The following is a 27,016-nucleotide window of genomic DNA, read 5'->3' on the forward strand; positions in this document are numbered from 1 at the left end:
AGTGAGGAGGGATATTGAGGGGCTGTGCTAAACTGGTTGGGATCTCATTTAGCATCTTTGAGTAATTTGGCCATTAAAAATCTGAGCTAACAGATTATCAGAACTGGAGTTCATCAAGGCTCTGATTGGCTCAGATTATGAAGTAGTCCGATATTTCATACCAGACATCTGTTGATGACGTAATACATGGATGGCCCTGCCTTTCTTCCAATTTAATGAACAAAAAAAATTTAATAAATAGATGTTTTAGTACCCAAAAAATCTAAGATTGGCTATAAGGAACCAATTACGCTGAGTGTACCAGAAACCTGGGTGTTGCAATGGACTCAGACGTTCAGTTTAACATCCACATGCCTAGTGCCGAATCAGCCGGCCATCATCTTAAAAACCTTGTTTTTAACAGAATTAAGGGAGTTCCTCAGGTGTGCTTTTATTTTTATTAGTTTAGATTCTAATTGTGTCTTTACTAGTCTGGGGAAAAAAATCTATCAAGCTACTGCAGCTCAAAATGTTTCAACCAGAGTTTTTTTTTTTCTTTTACTGGCACCAGATAGAGATATCACATTTCATCTGCCTTTAATGATTCCAGTGGCTCTTTGGTAAATAATGCAGAATAAAAACTAATAGGTTTATAAGGCACTGACTGGTCTTGGAGTTACTGTCTGGTATGACCTAACTACTGGAGTCATCAGAGACCTGTCTGCTTGGTGTATCAAGTACTGGAACTAAATAAGGGGAGGCAGAATTTAGTTTGTGTGCTCCTCACCTCTGAAACAATTACCTGATAATCTGACCTGTGCAGAAATGGTTGGCTCTAAGAAATCAGGAATATAAACCTTGTAGAAGCTAGGTAGCCTATTGCCATATTCATTCATATCATGTTGCTTTAACTATTTAATTTGAAGTTGAAAATTTGATGTTTCTTATGTACCTATAATTTGTTATTCTTGACTTTAATTTTCTTTATCTCATTGTTTTTTCCTGGACCTTGAATTTTCTTGTGTAAGAAATGTATTATACAAAGATATCGAAACCTGCTGTAGTTAATGCTCCAGTTTCAGAAATAGGTTGGTATTCTTTGGATTTTGTAACTATTAAGCAACAAATTATTTTCATGTCAGATGCATGTAGTATGTTGTTGAAAAGTAATTCAGTTTATTATTATTTTTTGTATCTCATATAAAACTTAAGTACACAAAGTGATACAAGCGTTTATTTTTTTATGGTCTTGTTTGATGTTCAGTTATTTTCAGAAAGATAATTTTGAGTTGTCATTAGACGTCAGTCAAAATTATTGAAATATTCAGGAATAAACACTTGAAATACATTTCTAAGAGTAATGAATCCGTGTAACCCACGAATAACATTTTCCAGCTTAAGTATAGAAGAAATAAGTAAACTTTTTTGATACTCTAATTCACGGAGATGAGGCTGCACATCGTTTCTGAGCCGCTGTGAGACAGATTTTCCGTCAATTAACCCCTCCCTGTTGCCGCGCGTGATCTCCAGCCGCGTCATGGTCCGGCAAACCGCGACGGAGCGAACCCATTCCTGTGTGCGGATGTTTTCCACTCTGTGCACTTCCGGGATAGCTCCTCTGCTAGCCCTACAGTCCAAGCAGGGCCATTTTTTGACCTATAAATGTGACAAAAGCGCTTAAATATGGCGAAAATATTGTTGATTGCACTTTTTGCTTCTTTTTGGGCGACCGATGTAAGAACGTCGAGGATTGTCTTGGAGGATAATCACGAAAACGACCCGGAATTGGGTAAATAACGGAATGGCTTCAGCTAACGTTAGCTAACGTCAAACGGTTGTCTCTAGCCTATTAAGACAGTTTTAAAATAATAATAATAATAAGTAAAACGAAGTGACAAACGTAGTTTTATTATCTTGGATATCCAGCTCTGATGTGACTTTTAAGTATCAAATCGATGTTTATGTGATCGGGTCTCGCTGCTGCCCTGTTTGTTTCATAGCATCTTGGTTTCTGCTCATTCATTTACAGAAGGTCTGGACTCCATCCTGTCAGACTATGAGGTGCTGCCTGTGTCAGGCTTTCAGCTGCACTCCGTGAGAAAGAGGGACGTCCACGCCGAGTCCCACCTGGAGCGCCTGGTGAGCTTCAGAGCCCTGCAGAGGTACAGGACTGAGCGCCGGACTCCCTCAGACCAGGCTGTCGTTTTCAGAGCTCTCCACCCTCACACGCTGCTGATCAGAAATTATCCGCTCGTACTGGTGCTAGGCGAGGTGTTTTAGCACTGTTTTTGTCGTTGATTTCACACGAATGTGCATTAATAAAGACTTCTAGATGATATTCAAGATCATGTCTGCAGGTAAAAATCACCTTAAAACAAAGCCGAAGGGCTTAAAAAGCTGGAAATTCTTAAGTCCCTCAGTTTGAATTGCAACCTGTGAAAAGTTGTTACTGAGAATTTGCATAAGAGTCTTGATTTAGTATTTTTTTTTAAGTTAATATTGTCTTGAAGCATTCATCAAAGATTTTGAGAAGGGTTCGCACTTCTTATGGGTCAGAATAAATGTTTGGAAATTTACTTGTAATAAATATTTTATTCAGCCAAAGGTTACTGCTTAGTATAGGTCTATATAAAAAAAAATGCCTGCAAAGATTGTTTGTCTTGAAACAAATCCCATTTAGTTTGCATTTTTATTGTTTTTTTAATAGTTAAATCCTGCATGTGTAACTTCCAGTTTCTCTGTAGAATCTGGTACTTGCACGGCCCAATAAAGCATGAACGCGTGTATCAGATCAGTCGAACTCTGGTCTCTACAGCACTGTTACAAAAGTATTGGTCCCCTTAAAGATTCTGTCTGTTTCTGCTTTTGTTGTTACACGGAGCCACGGTGCCTTTTAATCAACATGTTTTAGGTCATTTCCTGTTTTTGTGCTTTTTCACTCTGGCCTTTTAGCAACAATCGTTCCCAGTTTAAGTCTCAATGTTTTTTGGTTTCAGTTTCTTTTTCTGCATTTTGGATCAGAGTGCAGGCGGGTACTGGGGTCATTTGCTAGAACTGAAAGGGAGAAATTACCTAAATCCTGGCATGAATTAGCCACCCGAATAGGTCAATGGGCTCTGATTGCACAGTGTAAGACCAGTTCTTCATTTATTTATTGTCAAAACCAGCAATATGCACTTATGTTTAAGGTATTGATTCAAATTTTAAGAATCGATTCAGTTACGATTCTCAAGATTTAGAGCCGATTCTCTCCGATCTCAAATTGGATTGCTGGTATTAAAAGATTTTTTTCCACATTTAAACATCCAGCATCAAATTAATAAAGTAATTGTGTGTGTGAGCCAGAAATGCAGGCTAACACATTTAAGTTTACACTGGAAAATGCAATTTTTTAAAAATCAATCTTTGGTTATATGACTCGATCTTTAGGAATTAATATGAGAATTGATTCAGGATTGGGAACATTTTTAAACACTGCCCTACTTATGTTTCACCGTGGTAATGTTCAAAAGAAAGTCTCTTTGGGTATTTTCAATTCAATTCAATTTTATTTATATAGCGCCAATATACAGCGCTATTTTAGTGATAATAATCTTTTAAATGCTCTGTATATTTGGGATCTGTTGTTGTGACTCTTAAAAGAAACTTCTTCATAAACAAGAAAATGTTTGAAATTACAAAGACTAATAATTATTTTTATGGTGAACTGTGGCAGCAGTGTGGATATTTTATATAGTTTAAAAAAAAGTAAAAATATTGAATTATAAATAAACTTTATTTAAATCAATTACACATTTTTTTTAAACATATTTTTCCCTCCATCTTCAGGAACTTCAAGCTTTACTTGACCACAAACACAGACCTCTTTACAGACAACTTCAAAGCTGTGTTTGTTGATGAAAACGGGAATGAGCAGAAATATGACGTGTCCCTTCAGAACTATTTCACCGGACATGTAGTCGGTAAGTTGATGGAGACACTTTTTTTTATTTAAACCTCATTTTGCTCTTTCCAATCAAACTAAAAGAAAAAAAGAACCTCCATTAAGTGTCTCAGATTCCTGATTTGTGTTCCAGGGGAGTCAAATTCACGCGTGCAGGCCCACATCGACGGGGATGAGTTTTCTGCTCATATCCTGACAGATGAAGCAGAATACAATGTAGAGGTATGATCCCTGTCAACCTTTATTATCAGGTCTTTAATTTATGGTCTTTGTCCAACATTTGTGAATATATGTCACCTTCTATGCTCACCCGTATCTTGTCAAGATGCATAATAAAATAAATTCATCTTTTTATTGCAGCAGCGTAATCTCACACTAAAACTATTTAAAAAATACAACCTTTAATTTGAGTACTGGAAAAAGTAATTTCTCTCCTGCTATCACAAATGTAAACATGTGACGTTAACTAAACTCTACAGGGATCCCTCCCATGCCCACTGAGATAGAGGTTGAACATTTTTAGCAACAGACATGCTAGTTTTGATATGAAAATGTGGATAAATTGTTGGTTCAGGAGGCTCCTCGTGGGGTATGTGTGAAGCTGTGGCCTCCTTCTCTTCCTAATCCCTTCGATCCTTGCTAAAGTGAACTTTATGATGGACTCTTTGTGAAATAGCGGGCCCCTCACCCAGAAAACTGAAAAGTGCGTCGCCATTGGGCCTTTTTTACAGGATAGTGATCCAAAACATAAAGCCAAATCAACACAAAAAGGGTTTAACAAACACAGAATCAACCTTTATTCCGTGGACATCTAAATCCAGAGACCTCAAAGCTGTCTGAGGAGTTGAAGAGAAGAGACAGAATGAGAGGAGCAGAGAGGTTCTGCAAAGAGGCGTAGTCTTACATCCCCCTCTCTGTTTGATCCAGCCTTAGGAAATGTTAAAAAAAAAGAGTTGTGCTATTTCTAAAAAGGGGTTAAACAAAGTATTAACTGCAGTAGCAGTGGATTTTTCCAATATATTTTATTGTGAGTTTGTTACAGATTAATTTATTTGAAGACTGTAAAGCAATACGTTTGAGCAATGGTCTGAGTGCTTGGTAGTATTTATTAATCTGTGTAGTTTCAAATGTACATTTTCTTGCTTTCTGGGATAATTGTGTTCAATATTATCAGTCTGCAGCTATTTGTAAAAGATTATTCGAAGGTACCTGACGAGGAGTTGGGATATTCACTTATTATTTTTAGCTCTCTAATGCAGTTTCTTTCTTTATCTGGGCCATCCAGCCCCTGTGGAGGTTTACAGATTCCCCGATTGATGGCAGGTTGCTGGTCTACCGATCCCAGGACATCAGGAACCTGAGCCGGATCGCTTCTCCTCAGGTCTGCGGCTACGTTAATGTCGACGCAGCGGACCTTTTGCCTCAGGCTGCCAGGAGCGACCATGGAGAGCAGAAGCAGGCGGTTCTTGAAAACGGTGAGTTCTGCTGTGTGACGTCACGGAGAATCCCCACACATGTAGGCGTTTGCACAGGTTACGTCTAAAGCTCTTCCCATCTTTAATAGATGGTGAGTAGCAGGTGGAAATTTTAGGGAGATGTACCATTGATAAGATGCAATAAACTAAAAGGACCCAAATCAGCAATCTGTCTGAAGAAATTATTTCCTTCCTACTGAATTCATTCTGCTGCATATTTAACAAGCAAACAGATGACTGTAAATTTATCAGATTAAAACTTATTTATTAGCAATACAAAATAAGTACACTGCAGTTGGGGGTTGTAAAAAAAGTAACAGTATTTTCAATTATACTCTGATTTCAGAAAGTGAGAAAAAAATTATAAAACTTAGTGCTAACACTGTCTGTTATCTAAAAGCTACTTCAGAAAGAGTTTTATGAATAAAACGTAAAAAAATTATTATCAAACCTGTTTAAAATCCACTTTTTTATAAATGTTTACTGCTGTCGCTGGAGCTTAAATAACAATTGACCTATTATTTAATGTTAATTTGGAAGGGAAATGAAAACGGGGGAGGATTAAAAACTTTCAGAACCACCTTAGGCTCTCGGTTCTAGCTCGGTTATTATGGCATCTGGGCAGTTCCTCCCTTTTTAAAAGACAAAAGGTACATTCTTGCAGAACCTCACATTAAGCCAGAAGTGGGTAGCGATGTTTATGATAGAAACGAAAGCCTCATCGGGCTTCTGGTCCGTCGGTCAGGCAACGGATCTTTCTGGTCCTTCTTTGAGCCCGGGTCTGAGCCTCAGAACTCCTCAGACCACCTGAGCTTTGGGGAAGCAAGACGGTACCATATTTTTCGGACCATAAGGCGCACCGGATTATAAGGTGCGTTTAATATTCTTCCAAAGTGTGTAATATCACTCCGCCCTCTGCGTCCACAGCTCTCTATTCGTCTCTGCTGGAGGACAGAGTAGCTGGACTATGCTGCCCTGTTTCTAACATAAGGCCAAAATAAACGTAATTTTTATATTGAATTAACTTACCAGGTTTGTTGTTACTAGCGCGTACTCCAGGCTGCCTTACATGAATGCACTTCTAGTTTAGACATTACAGTCAGGCAGTCTGGTAGACAGCTCGGGGGTCCTATCAGGTAGAGACACGGTGCCGTTGTAGGTACCAGATCGTCTCGGGCTGCCAGATTGGCTCGGGCGCTACCCGATGACGTCTATATATGGCAACTCAACTCAAACAAACTACATTATGCCCGCGGTCTCCATTTGTTACAAATCAATTTTATTTTGTTAATTTATGGTTATTTTCCTGTAAATTTGTCAAGGCATGAAAACTTTTAACATCATTTTGGAATACTTGATATTCCAAAATGATTTCTGAAGCAATGTGGTAGTCTGACAATTTAGTAGGTAATTTTGCAGGATCAAAGTTACAACCTTAGAGAAATTTAATTCCTCCAATGTTTTTTTTAAATTGTGAAGGGAAACTAAACCATAAACTCATTTCATTTTTAATAAAAGTCAGCAGCCAAATTTAATTTTATCACGGCATTCATCACTTTAAAATCAATAACGTTCATTCCTCCTTTTTGTACTGATGTTGTTCTTTCTGATCACATGTTTTTTTATTAATCCAGATGAAATTGTGATGAATTTGATTATTTTTTTATTGTGGTATTTGGTACATTTAAGATATATGCTGGATAAATTAGTCTGGCTAGCCCTTCCATTTTTATTAACAATATTCTTCCAAACATTGGGCCAATTGTCAAATATTTGTTGATAATCTGGTGACGTCATTGGGAGGCGCAGGGACCATGGCGATTTTCTTCGTAAAATTGTCCGTTTACAAACCGCAATCCCGCTCTCGAATAAAACCTACACCCCGCTATAATTACTTTAGTAAGTTGTCCAGACCAATTACAATATTTTGCGCAATTGAGCAAACGTTAAACCAACCATGTATAGTGACGAGTCAATCTGGTACCTACACCGTAATGTTCCTAATATCCATTGAGCGGAGCGGCTTAGTTGCTAACCAAAGTCGTACTTACACATTTTAACAGATTTTTGAGCACATCGTACCACATAAAATCAGTCAGTAAGGACAGCAGTAATCATATATATATATATATAAGGTGCACCATCAATTTTTGAGAAGATTTATAGATTTTAAGTGCAAATTTATAGTCCAAAAAATGCGGTATTTAAGCTGAGTTTCTGAGTTTTGAGTCCAACACCTCGACATAATTAAAACGTTTCGAGGACTCCAGAAAGCCGTCTGTAGGCTAGGAGGTAGTTGTGGCTAAAGTCCAGCAAGGCTGACAGACCCGGTGGAAGGTCAACTCTCCTGTAGGTCCGCAAAACACTGGAAAAACTTGCTGTGGCAATAATATCAGTAAATATTGGGATATTAGTCACGACATGTACCTATTTTCTTCTTTCCTGTCTTTCTCCTCTGTGATCTTTAGGGTTTGTGTCCACTGTGAGATTCTCTCCAACTGTCTGAATATAACATCCGCATGAAAAATGCTTTTATTATCGAACTCAAATCACAATATCATTTACCGCAACCACTGACATTGACGTGACGATACGTTCCCGATAAATTGTGCAGCCCGGCTCTGAAAAGTCAAGGTTTTGTTTAACGTTCTGAAAGCAGGAAAATCATCTAGTAACCAGACGGAGGACGGGTGGCGAATCTCCCAGAAGCCCGTTGTTCAGAGGAGTAGTTATTACGTAAAAAGCACCTCCCAGTGTTTATGTATGCCACCTCTCACTGTAATCTGGCAGAAAGCGCCCACAGAGGAGACGAGCTGAGGTGAGGGTTCGGGTGGGGGAAGCATTAAGATTCAGAAGTGCTGCGCAGCTCGGCGCTGAGTGTGAGTCAGCGCCGGTCTCCCACAGCTTGCTGCGGAGGCCGGAGCAGATCTCTCTCTCCCACTCGCCTGAATAATGCGGAGGCAGCAGCTCTGTGTGATGCAACGCTCAGAAAGCGCTCCTTTTGTTCTTCTGCTGCGTTTGATATCAGAGACTTAGTTTCACCTCAGAGCAGGATTTCTGTGTGAGAGATTATAGATCTGCAGCTGAAGTTCAGTAAACTGCCATAAAGCAGTTAAACGTCACAAAGTGGTTGTTTTATGTGATGATTAAAAAAAAAGATGGTAGTTGTCCCTCTGCTTGACGGTAATGTGGGTTTCTCAGCAGTTTGTACAAATAAATGTATGATTCCCAGAATCCATTGCAAAAAAAACAACCATTGAACTCAGTTAAAGTGGATGAAGATAATCTGTGAGCTGCAGTCTGAGTCCTGCTCTGATTCTCGGTTAGATCTAGATCTGGACTTTGACTAGGCCATCCCAACTCCTGACTATGCTTGGATCTAAATCACTGCCTGAGTGTTCAGAGCCGTTGTCCTGCTGGGAGGTGAACCTGAACCCCAGCCTCCTTCTCTCTACAGGTTTTCTTCCAGTATTTTCTTAACGGCCAAAATGCATCAGATCCGATTTGGCGTCCGATTCTATGATGCCAAAGGCAAGGCAAATTTATTTGTATAGCACATTTCAGTACAGAGACAATGCAAAGTGCTTTTCATGATTAAAATATAGGAAAATAAAACACAATAAAAGCAAGTTGAAATAAAATGTGGAAACAAAATCGAACATGGAAAAATAGAAACTAAAAGCAAACATTAAAAAATATTAACATTTGGACTACAAAGTTGAACTAATGATGTTTCAATGATGTAACAGTTTAAGTAGAACAGTCAATCCTAAACAAATGTGTTTTTAATCTTGATTTAAAGGAACTCAGGCTTTCAGCACTTTTCCAGTTTCCTGGAAGTTTGTTCCAGATCAGTGGAGCATAGGGACTAAATGCTGCTTCTCTGTGTTTAGTTCTGGTTCTGGTTCTGCAAAACAGGCTGGAGCCAGAAGACCTGAGTGGTCTGGAAGGTTGATGCCCTGATAACAAGTCTGTGATGTATTTAGGTGCTAAGCCATTTAGGGATTTATAGACTAACATTTTAAAGTCTATTCTCTGAGGTACAGGGAGCAAGTGTAATGACTTTAGAACCGGGTCCATGTTCTCTACGTTCTTAGTCTTAGTGAGGACGCGGGCAGCAGGTTCTGGATCAGCTGCAGCGTTCTGATCCACTTTTTAGGCAGACCTGTGAAAACACCGTTGCAGTAATCAGTTCTACTAAATATAAACGCATGGATTAGTTTTTCCAGATCCTGCTGAGACATTAGGCCTTTAATCCTGGAAATGTTCCTCAGGTGATAGAAAGCTGACCTTGTAATTGTCTTTAGATGTTTTTGGAGGTTCAGGTCTGAGTCCATCACTACACCCAGGTTTCCACATGAATACCTTGAAGTGAACATGACCGCGCAGGTTGCTTGCGATTCCCCGTGACTGCGTCTCAGACTGTCCTACCAACAAAGAGCTGGGGTTTATTTTAGTCAGAGCTACGCATCAATCCGACGTGAAAGTCGTGAGTCAGACAGGAAGTGAGACCCGGTGGCAAATCACTGGGGAAACTTTCAAAGTAAAATCTCCTGCTTCCAAAGGAAACCGTATGCAGCCTCTGGTGAGGTGGATCCACAAATGGTTTCACCAGGAACCGCACACTGGATGTCTAAGATGGCCGACGGACAACTGGGTATCGAAGTAGAAAACAAAACTGTTTTTGTGTGACACGAAACGTCCTTCGTATAAAGAAGTTTATGCTCTCACGTGAATACTCGATATGGTGAGTCCCTGTTACCTGACTCCGCCAGATAGATTTGCTCCGCATATCCATCTGGAAACCTTCCGTTGAAGTAACTTTGGGAAGGGGTGAAAATACTGGTTAGCTGATTGGCCTATGTTGGTGATAGACGGCCAAATAAACCAATCAGATTCGTTGTCACTCGTAACAGAGCGACGACGAAAACACAACCACAAGCCAAGCTACTCTTGCTGCTGCAGGTAAAGGCTCGTTAGCTCAGCAAAGAAATACTCTGTAATTCCGATAAAACTTGCTCGATAGCCACGCTAACGCTAGTTTCATCGGCTGAAGCCGCCATGTTCTTTAGACTGAACTGTCGCGCTTCTCGTTGCGTCACACCTCAACCCGCCTCAAAGCCAACGCTGATTGGACGTTCGTTTGGTGAACGGCTCCAAATTTTCTTTAACGGAAAGTAGCCAGACTGATCTGCGAGTGAAACCTTGAAAGCTCGCGAGATCAGGATGGTCTCACGAGGCTAGAGTCCCTGTGGTCCGTAGAAATGGTGTCGGCACACATCCGCCGTGTTTCTGCCTTTCTGTTTAGCTCAGTCCATCTGCTCTGACCACCTTCCGTGTCCATCCTGAATAAACGCCTCACCACAGCATAATCCAGCGTGGGGATGTGGCGTGTTAGATTTCTGCCGAATGTAGAGTTGTCGAAGGCCAGAACGTCTAATTTTGCCCTCATACCGCCACATTTAAATTCACCATACTGCTGTCTCTTCTGTGTGGTTTATGGCGAACTTTAAGCAGGACTTCTTACGCCTTTTTCATAAACCTGCCTGAGCTGTGGACCACTACAGCTCCTCCAGAGTCTCCATGGGCGTCTTAGCTGCTTTTCTTACTATTGCTCTCGTTGCCCAACCTGTCAGTGTAGTTGGGCCTCCATGTTTTGGAGGTCTGGGAGTTTGTTTTATAACCTAAATCTGCTTTTAACTCCTGTCTGATCTTTTCTGTCGTGTTCCCCGGTTTTTTTTCACCATGCAGGATAAAATAGAAGAACAGATTCTTTGTTGCCCTGTAAGGATTTGCATGCCAAAGCAAAAACCTTAGGGACTTCAAAATGACCGGTATAGTGCAGAAAACACACAAAAAGGGAAAAAAATCAGACTGAGTCCAAAAATTGCAGAGCTCCGTTTCTTTTTTTATAGATATTTGCAAAAAAATGTGAAAAGGCAGACCTTACATTATACAGCAGAGGAGCACGGATTCCACCTTCGCCAACAGTGCAGGACAAAGAAAAAAACAGACTCTCCCATATTGCAACAACCCAGCTTTTAAAGCACCAGCCTGTACCAACTAACAAGAAACAGGGGTGGAAACCTTTACAAATACAATTTATATTTAGGGAACAAACTTAATTAAAATCTCTAGAGGAAAAACAAAAACAATTTACATTCAACTTCAACAAATCAAAACAATACTCCGAATCCTAGACAAAAACCAAAACATCTCCCCTCCATCTCAATCAAAATGGATTTTCCCTCATGAGGCTGATTGACAACACCAGGTCCTTATTAGTACTGCTCATGGGCGCGCTTCCATGGCAACACCTGACCAGGTGACCTCAAAGAAAAAAAGAAGAGTGGTGAGAACAACAAAACAAGTTCATAAAGTTACAAATACAAATAAACTTAAACCTTCCCCCAAATACTCAATTACTTTAAAAAACAACAAATGCCTGTTTACATCTGTTAGTGAGGGGGTAAATCCCTCACATGCCCCAATAGGGAAACTTTGCTAAGTGAGCGAACGCACAACTCTCTTTTATCGACTTATAAACAAACCAGCACCAAGTAAGGCACACAGTCTCCATCTAAACACTCAAATGCAGACAATGCAAAGACAGGATCTGGTCTTATAACAACTTTGGCAGCTCATTTCAGGGTCATCCATTTCCTCACAAACACCTAAATACTGCTCCTACTTTAACGCCTGAATACGGGCTCGTTTTTTATGTCTAGTCTTCCTTTATGCAAGCCTGGTTGTTAGCTGCTGTTAAATCGAGCCTGCAGCAGCTTCCTCACCGCCTCTCCTCCGTTGTTCTTGCAGAGCACCAGCACAGAGTGAAGAGACAAGCTCACGACCACAAGAAGAACACCTGCCCCCTGCTGCTGGTCGCGGACTACCGCTTCTACGAGCACATGGGCCGCAGCCAAGAAAGCATCACCCTCAACTACCTGGTCTGATGCCCTCAAGTCACTCACAGATCAGCCGTTTAATTTCCTTTTAATCAACGCTTTAATAACCACAAGAATGCGTCATGTCACGTATTCATGTTCTGATCGCTTTTTTTCCGCCCGCCGCAGATTGAGCTGATCGATAGAGTCGACGACATTTACAGAAACACCACCTGGGACGATGAATTTAAAGACTACGGGGTCCAGATCCAGCAGGTGTGTAGCCAAGGGTCCGTTTTTTCTTTTCCCACGACGCTGTCGCTTTTAGACGGCTGTTCTCTCGGCTGCATAATCTCTTGGTTTTATGTAGCGTCACTCCCGGAAAGCAGGCTCCGAATAAAGCGGCTGTTCAGCGTGATTGTGAATAGCATTTTTAGGAGGCTCTGGGATGAGGGGGGGTTAATTTGCCCTGTGAATGAATAGAGACGCTGTTTTCTTACTGTTAGCCCGCTGCTCTCTCATAGATTTACTCATCTGAGGGTTATTTTTGTATTCTGCCCTGTGGATGTGAAGAATTTGTGTCATACCAGAGCCACAGTCTCCCTCAGAGCTTCTTACCGAATGAATGAACTTGTCCTTTTTATAATGTGTTTTACTGCTACACTGCAAAAACAGATTAAAAATAAGTAAAATTTTCTTGAAATGAGTGTATTTGTCCTTGATTTGAGCAGGTAAATAAGATTATCTGCCAACGGAAATAGTAATTTTACCCCTAAAATAAGATAATTAGATATAATGCACTTGATATAAGTTGATGGAGATTAGTTCTTCCTATTTTAAGTGCCAAAATCTTATTCCATTGGCAGATTATCTTATTTACCTACTCAAATAAAGTACAAATACACTCATTTCAAGAGTATTTTAACTTGTTTAATCTGTTTTTGCAGTGTACTGGTTGCCATAGTTGTTGGTGGAGGCTTTCTTTACATTTAGTTATCTTAAAACGTGTTTTTGTAGCGTTAACTTTTAACATTAAGCTGTATCAGCCTTCAGAAAAAAGTCTCTAATCTATCAAAGGTCTTTATGAAGGATGAAATATTTCCTTCTTTTTTTTTTCAAGGAGATTGAAGATTAATTTATTATCAAACCGTTAAAGGCTGATGTAAATAATAAGGATCAGAAATGTATCTAATTTAATGTTTAACAAAATTGGGTATTTGTCAGAAACTTCTAACAAGAAGGTAAGATTTGATTTAATAAATTATTCATCGGCTGTTTACAGTAGAGTAGCTAAATCTAAAAGGAGAGTCTGAAAACCAGTTCTCGTGTGTGAAGGCTCAACCCTCAGCCGGTCGGATGAGGGTAATTTTTGAGGCTTGATCTTCTGCGCTGCTCCTCATCAGTGGGTTTGCTTGCTGTTGTCAGATCATTATTAACAAAAAGCCAACGGAGCCGCCCCCCGGCCACTCCGGCGTCGGCTGGGCCCACTACAACATGAAGAACAGCCCCGTGGCGGACCAGGAGGTCTGGGAGGTGAAGAAGCTTCTGGAGGTAGGGAAGCTAACGCTCTCCCACGGCGTATTTCTACGTCGATGACCTTCAGACCGATTATGAAAGCGTTCCCAGGATCTGCCACGCTTGAACAGACGTCTACTGTCCTTGCCTTCCAACAGCAATTCAGTTCAGATATTGCCGAAAACGCCTCCGCCGTGTGTTTGGCGCACCTGTTCACCTACCAGGATTTTGACAAGGGGACGCTGGGCCTGGCCTACGTGGCGCCGTCCAGACCGTACCCCCACGGTGGCATCTGCTCTAAAGGTAAGGCGTTTAAATGACCCATTTCATTAAAGACTTTGGGGAAAAAAACGCCACTGCACTTTAAATTTAGGGCATATTCATTGACCGGTTTTATTCTTACATTGTAGCTTACTACCCGTCTCATTCCTCCAAGAAGCCCAGCTACCTCAACACTGGGCTGACCAGCACCAAGAACTACGGCAAAACCATTCTCACAAAGGTCCGTTGTGTTTGTTTTCACCTTTTTATTTTATTTTGCATCTTTTAAACACAACAGACAGCAAAAACATATTTCACCTTAGCCTATCTGGGCCAAAAGGTTAAAAGTAAAAAGTTGCAAAATGTTTACCAGGACCGGACGATTAATTTAAATATCAATGTTATCAAGATCGAAAGTGTTTCTTTTCAATAAATTGGGAAATTTTGGAGCGACATGCAGACCTTGGAGAAAGAAATTTGGCAATTATTCCATTAAATGTGACAGATCCAAATTCTATGAATTCTATTCTCTTGAAAACAGTATTTTCTTTTTGTTTACATTTTGAAAAGACAAAGCAATGTTGACTTTTAAAGAACTGATTATCAGTACGCGCCATCTAATCTGGTTTATTCTCTGGTTTTTGTTGTTGAGTTCGGAAACGCAGCCATTTCCAAAGCATCACATAGTGGCAGCCTTTTCATTTTTGAAGGTCAGGTTTTTGACTGTGAAACCCCTGATTCTCCCCCCCGCCCCGACGGGTTGGTTGCTCAACAGGAAGCGGACCTGGTCACCACTCACGAGCTGGGCCATAACTTCGGAGCGGAACACGACCCCGATAGCATCGCCTACTGCGCTCCCAGAGACGACGAAGGCGGCAAGTTTGTCATGTACCCCATAGCTGTGAGCGGCGACCACGTTAACAACAAGGTACATCGCTCCAGCTGCTGTACCGCCACGGCATTGCACATGTTTTTTTTTTTTCTTGTCACATTACACCTATAGAAAAACACATTTATCAGGATTTTATGTAACTGACCCATACAAACTGAAGTAAAATGATAAGTGATTTTAAAACGTCTTAGAAATAAACATGCATAATGAACCGCTGCAGTCAAATGAGACATGACTTATTGGGTGACGTCCAAGATGCTATAACCCTGAACACACCACCGCCACTTTTAAAACATGATTTCTGGCAACATCATGGTGTTGGGAGGCTTTTCTGGAGTAGAGACAGGGCAGCTTGTGTGGTGGAAAGATGGGTGGAGCTAGACGGGGGGGACAATCTGGAAAGAGACTGCAAAAGACCCGAGGTTGGGTCTAAACATCACCTTCCAGCAGGATAATGACCCTACACTGCAAAAAAGGAAGCAAAGGTAAGTCAAATTTTCTTGAAATTTATGTATTTTTCCTTGATTTAAGCGGGTAAATAAGACTATTTGCCAATGGAGTTAGTATTTTGACCCCTAGAATAAGATAATTAGATATCCTGCCCTTGAAATAAGATGATAGAGATGAAATATTCACATTTTAAGCGCTAAAATCATATTCCATTGGCAAATAGTCTTAATTACCCGCTTAAATCATGGAAAAATACATTAATTTCAAGACAATTTGACTTACTTTTAGTTCCCTTTTTTTAGTGTAAACATACACCCAGAGCTAAAATGCCTAACAGCGGCTTAGATCAAACCACATTCCCGTCTTAGATCGAGCCAGTCAAAGGATCTGGATAAAAACTGATGTTTATAGAGGTTCTTCATCCAGTCCGACGGCGTTTGTGCCATTTTGCAAACAAGAGCTGGTAGAGAGAAAGCTGTAAGAGCCGCCTAAAGGGATTTTAGAAAATATGGACTCAGGGTATCTGAATAAATCTTATTCAGAAATATGGCCTGGTTGGTGTCGGTCTGTCATTTACAATCCTAATAAAACACAGCTACTTCCACACGCTGCTGTATCTCTGGGCGTATCTCGCCGGTTTAGATTGATGTGAAAATGTTTGAAAAACCCCGACTGCTGCGTCTCAGTCTTTCTTGTGAAATGTGACACATAGCCATGCGAGGAGCCTCCTCCACCGTTGGCCTGGACAGCACTTGGCGAGGCAGAAACTCCTTTCTCTCATGGTCATCTCTTCAGACGAGATCTGCTGCTTAATAACCCTGCAGAAGACAAAGTTGTCGTCGTCGTGTCTGCAGCCGGCTTTTAGTGCTTCTGTGTAACGTTTCAGGAGATCAGCTGGACTGGATTAGGCTGAAGATTTGATTTCTGTACAGCACTTTGGTCAACCCCGGTTGTTTTAAATGTGCTTTATAAATAAAGGTGGAGTTGAGTTGAAGAGACTCGCCGATGCTCCGGTTTCAGGTCGTTACCGGCCGGAACGGAAGCTAAAGCAGACATGAATAAACTTTTCCAAACAAACTAACTAATATCGACCCAGATAATTAAATATCTGGGCCGATATTTGTTTGAAATACAGAAATGTTGAAGAAGCAGAACACCTTTTATCTAATGTGTTCTAACAAGAATGTTTTAGAGGCGTCTGTTTCCTGCTCTGTGGGGTCTGCCTCTTTTTTTTTTTTTTATTTTATTCAAACTTGAAACCCTCAGAGCTCCTAGGTGGAGATTAAGATGGAAGTTGGATAATTCTTCTGTAAGAGTTTGTAAGTTTGAGGCATCTGCCAATCTTACCCATTTACTAAATAACAATGATATTAAAAAATACTTTTTTTCAACATTACAAAGTAAAAAGAGCAACAGGAAATTTTAACATTTTAATATAAGAAAATCCTTGGAATTGTTTACATTTTATTTATATTGTCTAAACCGATTGAATCTTTCTGGCTTTAAGACACACAAAAATTCTAATGGATTCATCTTCTTCTTCTTCTCTTCCCCCCGAAAGCGTTTCTCCAACTGCAGCAAGATCTCTGTTGGAAAGACGCTGCGTCACAAGGCTCCGCTGTGCTTCAAGGAGAGAAACAGCAAAGTGTGCGGGAACTCCAGAGTGGAGGAGGGCGAGGAGTGCGATCCCGGGCTCCTGCATCTCAACGACGACAGCTGCTGCTCTGCAGACTGCCAGTTCAAATCCACCGCTAAGTGCAGGTAAGTCACGGGTGAAACCGGAGGCTGCGGGGGAGACGCCAGCGGTGGAGTAAGCTCTGTGTCTCCGCAGTGACAGAAACAGCCCCTGCTGCAAGAACTGCCAGTTTCAGCGTGCAGGAACCAGGTGCCAGGAACCCATCAGTGCCACCTGTAAAGGCATGTCCTTCTGCACAGGTGATCTCCTCCTGCCGTTCTGACTCCAAACAGGAAACACTTAACGTCCACGTCGTCGTGTTCTGCGCAACATCCGCTCATCAGACTCTTCCTACTTTCACAGGCAACAGCAGCCAGTGTCCTCCGCCCGAAAACGCGCCGAACAACACGGTGTGTGTCGACAACGGCCGCTGTCTCAAAGGGGAGTGTAAGCCGTTCTGCGAGGCGCTTCACGACCTGCAGTCGTGCGCCTGCAACGGTAAGTGTCTGCGTTACCGGAGGGTTTGACCTCAGTGAGAACGTGGTGTGAAGAGCTGCAGATCCCGCTGAGGACCAGAGGGTCCGCCACCTGCGGCGCTGCAGCCTCAGCGGCTCTCTGGAGCTTCCACAATGGCTCCGAAAACCTTTGGCTGGAAATTATACTAAAACAAAACGTGAAACAGATTTCTGATGGGATACTTTATTAGAATTTCCACAACAGAATGACATTAAAAGTACAGGTGGTCTTATTTTAGATCTATTTTTCCTTGTCATTAACTTAAAAAGATATGTGCCTTTTTGTTCTCACATCATTTCCCACTAATGTCGTCATTACATAGAAGAAAAGTTATCCGTCCTGTTTTTGCAAAAGGTTTTGTTAAAGCCTAAAAATGGAATTTAAACAGTGGTTCTTAAAAATGAGAGCAGATTGCCTACTGTAGATATTTCTGAAAAATTATAAGCTGCTTTTTGAAAAGGAAAGACAACATGTGAGGCTCTAAATTAGTTTAATTGGTACAAACATGGTTGCATTTGCGATTAAAAAGTTGGAAGAAGCAGGGCTACCATCCAAGAAGTGGATTTCATACAAGCAAACATAGACTTTTAATGAAATATATCAAATATTTAAAGTCGAATCTTAATCTTAAGTACAGGTGGATATTTTTTATAAATCTAAACTTTTTTTTTTTTTTTTTTAAACGCTTGTTTTCCCTACATTTCCTCAGACAGACCAAATTTAACCTCACTGATTCGGAGGTGATCCACCAATCAGATGAGGACTTGAGGGCATGTCTGAGTCTAATGTTAACCCCTGGTTTTAAATTACAGACCATATTTATTCATTAAGTTTCCGTATAGCGTCAGAAATTTGTTCAAAGCATCACAAGCTGTTAAAAATGTTACATAAATTCCGTCACGACTTGTCTTCATTGAGGGATGTGATTACTTTCACAATTAGTTTGACATAATTATTCAATAATAAATTATGACTTCTTCTAAATTAGCAACATATTAATACAGGAGGAACTTGTTGGCAGCCTCGCAGACAAACGTTTTGTGGACGTAACAACTGGCGAGGCCGTTTGGGGTAAATCCAGATAAAACACGGATCCCAGGAGGTTTGCTGCACTGCAAAAATAGAATTAAAAACAAGTAAAATTTTCTTGAAATGAATGTATTTGCCCTTGATTTGAGCAGGGAAATGGGACTATTTGCCAATGGAATAAGATTTTAGCACTTAAAATAGGAACAATTCATTTCCATCAACTTATTTCAAGTGCAGTATATCTAATTATCTTATTTTAGGGGTAAAAATACTCATTCCATTGGCAAATAATCTTATTTACCTGCTCAAATCAAGGGTAAATACATTCATTTCAAGAAAATTTTACTTATTTTTAGTTCTCTTTTTGCAGTGATGCGCTACGGCTGAACAGAACATGAGTCTAAACCGCACGCCGCCTTTATTTTAGACTGGATCCCTTGTTGTGCTGCGTGAGTCTGAACGATCTGTGTTTGGTTTCCTGCAGAGACGAGCGATTCCTGCAAGGTGTGCTGCAGGAAAGGTGACGTCTGCTCGCCCTTCACGAACACCAGCGGCGCTTTCCTTTTCCTTCGCAAAGGCAAACCCTGCACTGTGGGCTTCTGCGACGGAAACGTGAGTGGGAAAATCTGCTAGGTGCAGGAACTACCTCCCAGCAGGTTGTGTTTTAATATATATGCATGTAGATACCTTTAAGCTTTTCAACATGTCCAGGAGCAACAACAGTGTCAACGTTATGGTGGTCAGATCAGCTTTGTTCGACTGAGCCGCCCGCGTGTGCTTTGATCCGACAGGGAAAATGCATGAAGCAGGTGCAGGACGTAATCGAGAGACTGTGGGAGTTCATTGACAAACTGGACATCAACACGTTTGGTAAGTCAGTCCCAGCCTCAGCCGGCAGTGGAAAATGTTAAATCAAGTTAAGTCAAGTTAAATCCCGGCCTCTTATCTCTGTTTATATCCCTATGATCATACGTGCATCAGGGAAGTTCTTGGCTGATAACATCGTGGGCTCTGTTGTGGTGTTTTCCCTCGTTTTCTGGATTCCTCTCAGCATCCTGGTTCACTGCGTGGTAAGAAACGTTTAATTCGCCTCGCTGACTTTACAGGAATACTTTAATTACCTGCTTATCTCACCTGTTGACCCGCCTTGCTTCGTGTGTTTCCTTCTGAAGGACAAACGACTTGACCAGCAGTACGCAGAGAACGCAAATCCATTCCTCGGTCCCAGCGTAAGCGCCTCGTCTCTTTTAATGATCCAATGCATTTGTGTGTCCTCGCCTTGTTGCCACACTAACCTACAACAACATTTTTGTTTTTGGAACCCCGACCTTTCTAATAAGCAAGGAAAAAAAATGCATGCAGGTGTTTACAAAACAGTTGCTTAAAGTTTTCTTTCCCAATTATTAGATTTATTTAAATTATTGCATTTTTCAGATCGGGTCGGTAAAACGAATGAAAAGCCTAAAATATGAGTTTTTGAGCTTGCGATATGAAGTTATGAGCTTGCAAAATTGAGAATTTTGCAAGCTTAATTTCCATTTTTATCTCAAAGTTCAATCTTTGTTCCAAGGATTATGAAACCATATTTTTAATATAACTTAGTATAAATATGAGCTGTTTGAACTGTTTTCACAACTCTTAGAGAATGTGACATAATTAACAGTTTTTCTCAAACTCTAAAATGACGTGTAAGCTGGGCCTCCTTTACACCAGATTAATGCCACGCCACGATCAGTCGGAGCCGGGCGGTCTCTGCCGGTATCTTGTGTGATGTTGCGGACCCTCTGTTAATAAAGATGTTGCTTCCCTCTTTTGAGCATGCACAACACGTTGTAGAGTTTATTAGGACGTTGGGTAAGACTCCCCGCTGGAGTGGGACTATCATCCTGTAAGAAGCGCACACATCTCCAAATTCCACCCAGGCTTGGCTTGGCTGTCTTGGAAGCTGGGAAGACCTCAGGAAGTTGTTGTTGTTGAAGCATAAATGCGAGTGCAGTCAGAAGGATCCTGAAAAGGAATCAGTCGTCTTTATTGGCCAAACAGGTTGTGTCACAGCTGACTTCTCAGGCTGTAAGGTGTTCGTCGTCCTGTTCAGCTGCAACAGTTTAAAATTATAGAGCAGGTATAGACGACCTGGAGCTGAACTAACAAATAAAATAACTAAACTGACGGTTTAGCGCAAACCTCCCGTGTGGTTCAATGTTCCTCAGACCAAAAAATTTAATTACGGGACCCCCTGGGTAAATTAGAGGATTGAATATATATTTTATTTCTGTAATTCAGCCAAAATAGTTTGCATATTTTCAGAAGTATCAATGAGCGCTAAAACATTAAAGCATCACAGCTGCGTTCACACGGATGGAGGTTTCCTGATCAGTCGCAAGCTGGCCGTGTTTGAATAGAGACTGTAGGAGGGTCTTGATCTGGTGTGAAGGGGGCCTTAACATTTGACGAGGCTGCTGAATTTGATGGTGCATTGGGCAATATAAATCACAGGGCTGGAGGATAATTCAATAATAATATATATCAATTGATGGATGTACACCAATGGGCCAATAAAAATTTAAATAGAATAACAATTTTCCTTTCTTTTACATTCTATATTAGTATAATAATAATAATAATAATAATAATAATAATAATAATAATAATAATAATAATAATAATAATAATAATTCTAGCCATGTAGGTTAATATTACAGTCATTACATCCTCCCAACCAATCACAACGCAGAACCAGCTCCGTCACCAAGCTCCACCCCCTTTAAAGAGTTCCGAGAGCACACGTTCTTTTTTTAATTTTTTAAATACTGGCAGTTTTGGTAAAAAGGTGGTTGAGTTTAAGTGTTTGTGTGTTCTTTGTCTAAAAACAGGTTGCTAAGCAACAGCATAAAATAGTCAGGGCGGCAGTTAAAATAAATGTTTTGAATTTGCTGATAATTATCTATCAATCAATTCCATTTCTGTTTTATTGATATGCTTTTTTTTCTATATCATCCAGCCCTAATTAATCACATCCAATCTAATTAGCTAAAAACGTAATAGTTTAACTGATATATATATAAAAAAAACCTCTCTTTGTGTTGCTATTGCTCAGTTTAAGGTATTAAAACACTGATAAATCCAGAGTCGATTCAGCTCGCTGTCTAAAAAGGAGCAATAAGCTGCTGGTCTGATGCTCAGAGAACACCTGAGGAGGTTTGAACCCTCAGTCAGGGTAACGTGTGACTGCTGGCCTCTCTGAATGACCTGTCCATCACTCTCCGCCCCGGCACTGCAGCAGACGGTGGAGGTTTGTAGTAGAGCTCCTGCTGCAGGTGAGTGAGTCTGTGCCACTGCCTGCTGTCGCCCTGTGTCTCCATTGAGTGCATGGTCAGTGGCCCCCGGCCAGGGATACTCCTGGAGTCACTTTCCCTTTGACGTAATCACTGATCTGACCGCACGCTCCCAGCCCTCGAACGCCTCCTCCGTCCGCCCCACGCAGAAAAGGCGGGGGAGGCGCACACCCAGTCTGGCGTGATCAGGAATTACTTCAAGGAAGCGAGACTGAATTTTAGGAGTATTCAGAGAGCAAGAGGGTTGAAACATGTTGTCCTGTGTGGTATCCGATGGAGTCTGTCACCATTTTTAAGTTTGCATCTGGTGCTGTTAAAGCTACAGGAAGATTTTTTTCTTTTGATACGTCACATACTGTATGTTTTGGATTATTTTACTTGTTTCATTATAAGTAGGGCTGAACGATTTCGGAAAATAATCTAATTGTGATTTTTTTTTTTTTTTTTTTTTTTTTTTATTATTATCTTAATATTGCGTTTTAATTCGATTTTTTTTCCCCCCAGTTTAATTTATCATGTTTTTTAAACAATACAAAACAACAAATCAATTTCTTTCCTTGCCGTGCGGATTAGTTGCTAAAAGACCCGCAGCATCTAAACTCAGAGCAGAAATGATTGCGTTCTGCCTACGATATATTTCAACCAAAATTGCAATTTTGACTTTTTTCTGCATTAACCACAAGCAACAAAAATGGCCTCTAGATAAAGATGTTTGTAAACAAGGACTATTTAAAACAAGAACTTTTAATGTTGTTATAAATCAGAATATTGTTCAAGAGAACAGCTTTTAATTGATTTGGACATCAATCCTTGTAGAAGATAAAGTGCAACCAACAAGCAAGTCTATGTATTAAACTGATTGACCTGTACTTAATGCTATGTATGATTATATAAACTCTAAAACAAGTAATAAAGTTAGATTATCTCACTGCTGCAACTCTCTTCCCTTCCATGTGGAAGCAAACCTACTTTAAACATATTACTGACACCTAAAGGACGCGTCTGATTCACTAATTGTTACATAGCCAAAAATTGCAGACCTCTGCGATTTGGAAATTGCGTTTTTTTTTTTTTAAATCGCGACTATATTGAAAATGCGATTAATTGTTCAGCCCTAATTATAATTTAAGATTTCTGCATTAGGTCTGATTTTTTTGGTATTGATTGGATCAGTATCAAGACTGAGGCAACATTCCTGTGTAAACCTTTGTTTTGCTGGACATTTTGACCCGACAGTACACAATAAATACATCTTGAGATTATATAGTTTTATTTGATTCAGACCTTATTAACTGAGCTTAAGGGTCCAGCTACCCCTCAGAACCCAAAGTAAGACGTTCCAAAGGATTTTGCCCCCTTGCAGATTTGTTCTTCTTTTCACATTTTGTTCCGCTCGGATGTTTGAGATCGTCGAACCAATTTTAATGTCTGACAAAGATAATAAAAACAAACTGCAGTTTATAGATAATTTATTTATTGAGGGGAAAAATGGCTACCATAACCAACCTGACCCTCAACCTATAAACTGGTTGAGCTCCATCAAGCATTTGCGATGAAGGAGAATGAGGCGTTCACGTCACGATGGACGAGTTTTGAGCCGCTCGTCTTTTTAGGATTATTTTAATTGCGATGCTTTAAAGTCTGGACGAGGAGGACCTTCTCTTTGGATCTTCATCCCGCTGCGTCACCTAAGTCTGGGCCTAAGGTCACAAACTGATGGTTGGACGTTCCCCTTCAGGGTCTTTCTGGTAGAGAGCAGAATATGGCAATACAGTTGAATTATGGCAAGTCGTCACCAACATCATGTTAAGGACAGGAGGCACAACCTCTAAAAAAGTATGTGTTTGCCCACATAATATTTTTCTCAAATGAGTTGAGCTTCTGGGGTAAATACAGTTGGCCAGCGACTCCTGGGAAGGTTCAAGACTCTGTTTTCTCCATTTACAGATAATTTAAAGATAAACGGCCTTGTAAGCCTCTCCAGACTGAGTGACTTTCTCTCTTTCTCAGACTGAATGTCTCTCCTGTTGCGTTCCAAGATATTTTAGCTGTCGTCCAGATTCTACTTTAACGATTTCTTGAATCCGCAAGTCTGGTGGAAATCAGGCCTGGGAGCGGCTTCTGAAACGAACCAAAGTTGTGGTTAATCGTTTAGTTTAGTTCGTGGATAAACAAAGATATGAAATATAATTTTACTTTTACATATTCCCGAGTTGGTTTGGATCCCAAAGGTTTGAGCGTGAATAAAAAAAAAAAGGCCAAAACAGAAGAAGTGTGCATGGGGCAAATACACTTTCATACCTGTGTGCTTGTCACCTCGAAATGTCTACTGGCAGAAAGGTCTGCTTTACTCATTCATGCCTGGATGTGAGCTTTTTAAAGGCATACTATGCAACATTTTTCAGTTAATTAATGTGTTCCATACCGTTTTGGATGATTAAATGAGTCATTTCAGGTCGAACAAAGGTTTTCTCGGCCGCCCTGGTGGTCTGTGGGGGAAATACCGTACCTGCAATGGGGTACCTCGCGCAAGCTATTTTTAGAAACACAACGTCACGATGACGTCACATCACGTGGTACGCAGTGGGGCAAACTCCGGAAACCCACCACTGTTTTGCTGTAAAAGAGACGTGCGTTAGCCTAGGTTTTACTCGGTAAACGACTGCTTTTTCCAAATCTAAGACCATGGTTTTTAAACATTGTTGCTATGGAACGTGCAACAGCGACTCGAGGTACGCTGATCGGCCGTATATGAAGGATGTTTTCTTCAAGACTGCCAAGGAGAAATGTGTGCGCTGGGACCGGGGCGGTTGGCCTACACAACAGTTAAACCCGGAAAAAGTTACCAAATTCAAGTACATATGTAGCAAGCATTTTGTCGGAGGAAAGGGCACAACCGAAGAACATCCTGACCCAATTCCAGCGACATCAAGTCAAGGTAAGAGTATTTTGGTGGCCGACATGTTAATAAAGTAGCGCCTGCTACCATGACAGCATATAGGCTATCATGGTAGCAGGCGCTAACATGATAGCCTGCTACCAGGATAGCTTACTCAAAAACATTTCAAATGAGACAAACATTAAACATATACCCATTCCTGGACGGTGATTGCAAACAACAACAAAAAAAAAAACGGCCGACGCTGCCATGATCGCCGCGCAGGAAAAAAAAACAAAGCTTACCGTTCATCAACTCGGCCAGTTTTCCAGTCTTTTTAAGCCCTCGAACCTCAAGCCATCGTTTGAGCTGAAGGTTGGTGTGTTCTTCGACAGTTCGACCAGTAATCCGTGTGTCTGGGACATCGTCTTGGGAAAGTTTAACGGCTGTAAAGTCGGTCATATCGCTGGTTCTGTTGCGCTTGTAATAGCTGGGTTATCCGTGCTTTCTCTCCTGTATGCCCTACCTAAGCGGCAAAAGGGGCGTTGCTCTTGAGACGGTGACGTCACGTGCGCGGTACCGCATTGCAGGAGCTCTCGGCCCGCACACACAGAAGTCTTGCTTTACGGCGAGAACTCCATGTGTTTTTGCCCTGCCATTCACTATATGCACGCGCGAAAGCAACAAAGAACCGCGTGTTCACCTCAAATAAACATGCAAGCATATCGAGTTTTATTATTTTTTTTTATTTGTATTTTTTTTTTAATGTTGGCGAGACGCTACCGCGGCCGCCTCGCCAAGATAGCGCTGCGGGAAGCTTGATGTTCATACCTTCACTGTGTTAGTCATTGTTTGTACTGCCGTTTTTTCCACTTTTCGTTGCGTTCGCCTGTCTGCTAAGCTCAAAACAACCGCGCCTGGCTTGACGGAGAAACCAGAACAGCTGAGCATCTTTGTGACAGTGCACTTTTACTTTCACCCTCTGGGGGGAGCCTCGCTGGAAAATCAACCCCGGTTGCATAGTATACCTTTTAAAGGGCATATGAGCTTAACATGTATTTTTGGTAAAGTTTGACGTTCAGGAGGGTTATGTGAGCAGAATGGAGTAAACAAGGAATGGATCCCACCTCAGTCTGAAGCAGAAAACGTCCGATGAGCTTTTTCCTCACGCGCCGTTCTCGTTCCACAGAGTCAAGACGTGCTGGGCAACCCCGAGTCAGCGTCCATTCACATCGTCAAGCATCCTCCACCTCTCTCCTCCTACGCCGCCCGGACCGCGCCCTCCTCCCTGCATCCTCATCAGCAGAGCCCGGTGCGGGCGGCGGTGCCGGCCGCGGCCAGCAGCAGTACCCAGGTCCCCGGCCCGAGCTGCGACGCCATCCTGGACAGCGCAGGGGAGCAGCGGATGGCCACCATCCAGGAGGACCCCAGCAGCGACTCTCACCTGGCAGAGGAGGGGGCGCTGGGCGATTTCACAACCGCAGGAGCCTCCTCGTCGGCTACGAAATCCTCCTACGAGGATCTGACAGAACAGAACCGGTCCGGCAGGGAGCGACGGCGCCTCCTCCAGAGGCAGGACCGCCTCGACACTAAAGAGACCGAGTGCTGAGAAAGCAAAGGTGCCACCGTCGCTCTTAGAAAAGCTCCATGTTGATTTAGAGAAGATCGACAATCAGCAGCCGTGGAGCCGAATCGTGTAGCTTAGATTTGTTAAACTGGACCACTTCTTTACACCGCTGGGTTCTTATTTTGTGCCGTTTTTTTTTTTTTTTTTTTTAAAGATGTGCTGTCGGTTGCGGGACTGAGAAATTAATGTTGACATAAGCTCCCATAAAAAAGTATTCATACCCATTAAACGTTTTTTTTAGATTTAACATTAACGCCACAAACCTCAGTGTGTGTTACTGGGATTTAATGTGACACTAAAAGCACAAGATGAGCATAATGTTTCCAACAATTCTAGCAATATAAAAGTGTAACCCATTTATGTTTTTTTAAACATAAATGCACATAGTTACCTATGATGACTTTGAAGGAGCTGCAGAGTTGCACTGCTCAGGTAGGAGAATTTCTCTGGAGGACAACTATTAACCATGCCATATATAAATCTGGCTTTAATGGAAACTATTGTAATAAAGATAAGTGTGGCTGCTTAGTTTGTAAGCTATGTAGGGGACACTGTAG

General features: G+C 41.3%; 1 protein-coding gene across 2 annotated transcripts; it reads left to right on the forward strand.

Moving 5' to 3' along the window:
- Positions 1-1,528: 1,528 nt before the first annotated feature.
- On the forward strand, positions 1,529-26,663 carry adam17a (ADAM metallopeptidase domain 17a). Of its 2 annotated transcripts, XM_012864509.3 has the most exons (20): positions 1,529-1,768; positions 2,009-2,141; positions 3,808-3,941; positions 4,056-4,144; positions 5,208-5,397; positions 12,214-12,344; positions 12,471-12,557; positions 13,707-13,832; positions 13,955-14,099; positions 14,207-14,298; positions 14,833-14,985; positions 16,961-17,160; positions 17,231-17,334; positions 17,438-17,572; positions 19,104-19,231; positions 19,411-19,489; positions 19,601-19,689; positions 19,792-19,848; positions 21,900-21,936; positions 26,022-26,663. In XM_012864509.3, the coding sequence occupies exons 1-20, from the start codon at positions 1,663-1,665 to the stop codon at positions 26,423-26,425; spliced, it is 2,619 nt and encodes an 872-aa protein (XP_012719963.2). In that variant the 5' UTR covers positions 1,529-1,662; the 3' UTR covers positions 26,426-26,663. The 2 variants fall into 2 exon arrangements, with proteins under 2 accessions (XP_012719963.2, XP_012719964.2); XM_012864510.3 differs by lacking the exon at positions 21,900-21,936 and having other exon boundaries at positions 1,530-1,768.
- The last annotated feature ends 353 nt before the right edge of the window (positions 26,664-27,016 follow it).

This window comes from Fundulus heteroclitus, chromosome 19 (assembly GCF_011125445.2).
Source record: "Fundulus heteroclitus isolate FHET01 chromosome 19, MU-UCD_Fhet_4.1, whole genome shotgun sequence".
Taxonomy (NCBI): domain Eukaryota; kingdom Metazoa; phylum Chordata; class Actinopteri; order Cyprinodontiformes; family Fundulidae; genus Fundulus; species Fundulus heteroclitus.